Source organism: Sphaeroforma arctica (assembly GCF_001186125.1).
Source record: "Sphaeroforma arctica JP610 unplaced genomic scaffold supercont1.1014, whole genome shotgun sequence".
Taxonomy (NCBI): Eukaryota; class Ichthyosporea; order Ichthyophonida; genus Sphaeroforma; species Sphaeroforma arctica.
The window spans coordinates 22508-26224 of NW_014039544.1; the positions used below are offsets into that span (position 1 = coordinate 22508).

The 3717-nt window shown below is 44.7% G+C and overlaps 1 protein-coding gene across 1 annotated transcript; it reads right to left on the bottom strand.

The window, feature by feature from the left end:
* Nucleotides 1-345: 345 nt before the first annotated feature.
* On the bottom strand, nt 346-3651 carry SARC_09673 (hypothetical protein). Its single transcript, XM_014296310.1, has 5 exons — nt 3521-3651; nt 2394-2539; nt 1783-1891; nt 1176-1301; nt 346-992 (listed from the first exon to the last, which is right to left on the bottom strand). The coding sequence occupies exons 1-5, from the start codon at nt 3638-3640 to the stop codon at nt 924-926; spliced, it is 570 nt and encodes a 189-aa protein (XP_014151785.1). The 5' UTR covers nt 3641-3651; the 3' UTR covers nt 346-923.
* Nucleotides 3652-3717: the final 66 nt, after the last annotated feature.

Genomic DNA, 3717 nt, shown 5'->3' on the forward strand with positions numbered 1-3717 from the left:
AGGATGCACATACTTGTCAACGCACCACCTACTCTCGAGTTGTACTAGAATATCTGGTATGTATTTGTATTCATCACTTCATATGAAAGTACACTATTGAACAACACGGCCGACAGATAAAAACTTTCAAACTGAATGCTCACGTGATCTTCGAACGAGCACACCAGCAAATAAGTATATAAGCAACTCGCATCAGTCGATCAGTCAGCTGGAGAGTATCCGATGTGCTATGAGTGGTATCTGATTTAAACCCTCTGTATAAGACAGGACCCGTACAGCTATGCCTATGATCCGATTGAGTTCCATTCGCATCCGAGAAAAATTAACAAAAACAAAGACTCCTTCGTTGCCGGTGAGAGACCCCAATGTATATTATTTTATTACACCAGCACGGCGAAAACTGAGTTTCCTGTGATAAGATCTGGTTTACTGCACCACGCAGAGAGAGTTTCCCGATATCGAAGGTCGCAAAGGAAGATGATGCGTCTCGTACGCCAGTGGACCTATGCAGTGGTTGTCATTGGCAACGATACATCCACCCCATCACTCGCCTGACTATGAGCGAGCACACCGAGTCGAATATCCGAACTTCGGATGCGCTGCGGCTCGACTACATCGTTTGCGGTTGGTAGGTGAATCGACTAGGTCTGCAGCGGTTCAATACCCACCTGTCCTCAGTATCTCTTCATATACACAAAGACATCATTGTACAAGCCACTCCAGTAAAAGCTCGTCTGATACAGGTCTATGAGACGCGTTCCGAAGACGCCCATGGACGGGTGGGTGTCTCGGATCCGGCTAACTAGGAATGGATACTACCCCAAACCCTAAACCCCTGCACCCTAAAACATACAAGAAGGGATCTGCCTGTAGGCGTATGTTTATACACCTAGTGATAGACTTGGACTTGGGGGAGACATCGCTCAGTTCATGGGTACTATACTGGTTATACCCGCAACAAACTTGTGAAAGCTCTCGCTGTTATCCATGGCCTGCAGGGTAGGTAGGTAGGTAGGTGTGTAGAGAGAGTATGTGTGTGAGAGGGGAAGGCAGATAGGCTCCTGGGCTAATACACTCGGGCAGTATACACACATTTACCTACAATATTACTGCCGCTCGTTCTATAACACTATGGTAAGGTCCCTTCAACCACACATGAGATAGTTTAAACGCACCTTGACTATGTCGTTCCTGAGTCCTTCTTTCGATTGTCGGGTGCTTTTCCGCTCATGCAGCAACGCCAGGAACTTGTGCGGCTTAAGCATTTTGTAGCTGACTGCTTCCATGGCCTTCTTAAGTATCTGTGCACCAAACAGTCTGATATGAGCAATAGAACGGCAAGTGCAGTAAACAGTCTGCTGTGAGCAATACACCAACGAAACGCAGGTAGACTGAACAAAAGGTAAGCACGCCATCCTCGTGCATATCCGCCGCATAGTATAATAGCCAGTTTAAGTTGGTATGTATATATGGTCAAAGATGCGTGTGTGTTTGTGTATACTTGTATCAAGTGCTTTCCTGTCCGTTCATGTATATTAGATACATTTCTGCCCACCACCAGAACTCTGAATTTGCTAGCCCGTTTACGTATATTAGATAAATTCATGCCTACTGAATTTCCTAGTCCGTTTACGTATATTCAATAAATTCATGCCTACTTACCAGACAACTCAATTTCATGTCCGTTTACGTACATGAAATAAAACTATACCTACTTACCAAACCTCTATATTCAGTGTCCGTTCATGTTCATGTATATCAAATACATTTATGCCCACCTACCGGATCTCTAAACAAAGGATAGTACGCCATCATCGCGGCGTGTTCGATTGCGTAAAAGTCGCTCGGTGGCTCATGCCACACTTTCTCACTCAGCACATTGGAATACTCACTGTCATAGTGAGAGAGTAAAGCTATCTTTAGGGTTTAGGGTGTTAAGTTTCATAACAGACACTGCTAGAAAGTACATGCCACACTTTCTCACTCGGCACATTGGAATACTCACTGTCATAGTGAGAGAACAACGAGCAATACTATACTGTCCATCTCAGTATTAAGCATTAAGTATACTATGAGACGCTGTTAGAAAGTGCATGCCACTCTATCCCCCCGAGTACAGTATTTCACCGTAGTACATATGAACAGCGATAGTGTGATACATGACACTAACTCGCACACGACACACTACTACTGCACGTACGGTAGTGTCGTCGCTGTGATAGAGAAAGGACAGGGACAGGTTCAAAGGCCTTTGTTGCACGGTACACTCATTGGTTTGATACAGCGCCAAGCCCGAACCCGACTTAAACAGGTGCGGACACGCCCCAACCGATTCAAAATAGGCCGGTATTTAGACCCCGCAAACAGCAACAAAAGCACGTGCGGCAACTCACCGTAAGTCCAAAAACCTTTTGGGCAGGTACACGGGGTTGATATCGAGGGACTTGTCCATCGGCGCTTTCTTACCCAACGACGCACTGAGGTCTATCAGACAGATAGTGTTATCCGGAGTGAGCAGGACGTTATTGTGGTGGCGATCCTATCAGCGGAAGGGATATAGTTATGGATTGATAAGCTTATGATGGCATCGAATGATGGGTGCTTGTGCGTGAGGTTGAGTAGTAGGGATAAAGATATGAACTGATACGCAAATGATGGCATCGAATGATAGGTGTTTGTGCGTGAAGTTTAGTAGTAGGGATGTAGATATGGACTGATACGCGTATGATGGCATCGAATGATGGGTGTTTGTGCGTGAGGTTTAGTAGTAGGGATATAGATATGGACTGATACGCTTATGATGGCATCGAATGATGGGTGTTTGTGTTTGAGGTTTAGTAGTAGGGATGTAGGTATGGACTGATACGCTGATGATGGCATCGAATAATGAGTTCTTGTGCTTGGGCTGTGGCGGATAATTGCTTGCAACTCAGTACGGGCGCTGCAGGAATCTGGGCACGGACTGTGCTGTGTTTCTTGTGTCTGGCTATTTGTCTCATGGAGAGTACCAATGGTACTGACGTGTGCCTGGGATTTTAGGGGTTTAAAGTTCTAGGGTTTTGTGTTTTTAAGTTTTAGGGTTATTTTAGAGTTTTAGTCTAAGCTCATGACAAGTTAACAATTGACTAGGTGATGCGGTATGTAGTCACTTCGGCACTAGAGGGCCATTTAACGATCTTTTTATATACAACGGAGCCAACTATGGTAGCGACCGAACACATTGCCTTACAATACACACCCGTCCACATAACTGCGATATTGCCCTTACGTACATATACATGTCAAAAAGCAGCTAAGGCATGTACATACATATACTTGTCAAAGAGCAGCAAAGGCCTGTACATACATATACATGTCAAAGAGCAGCGACGCTGAAAAACACCTTCGTGAATATCTTCGTAAATGCGCAGTACGTACCAAACACGCACACCCACGCCACAGCATCATAGAATGCGATACACCAACATTCACCTCCATGGATACAACAAAGTAACATACAATGCAATACTCACACACTCACTGATATATCGAATATGGCTGTGACCACGGCAACGGCTATCATGGAGTTGACAAACTTAAACCACGTTTTCCGATCGGTCCCCAGGGCGTTGTGTATGTCCTTTGCGTGGAAGTTGAGCATTGTATCGCCTGTACGTTGTTTAGAGATAAAATTGGAATATTTAGGCCTATATATATATACAAACACATACATATAAA

Excerpts from the sequence above, each read along its gene's own strand:
- SARC_09673 (XM_014296310.1), bottom strand. The coding sequence starts at position 3,640 with ATGCTCAACTTCCACGCAAAGGACATACACAACGCCCTGGGGACCGAT. Across the intron at positions 2,540-3,520 it reads CAGCCATATTCGATATATCA|GATCGCCACCACAATAACGT; the intron begins GTGAGTGTGTGA and ends TTCCGCTGATAG. Across the intron at positions 1,302-1,782 it reads ATCCTTTGTTTAGAGATCCG|ATACTTAAGAAGGCCATGGA; the intron begins GTAGGTGGGCAT and ends TTTGGTGCACAG.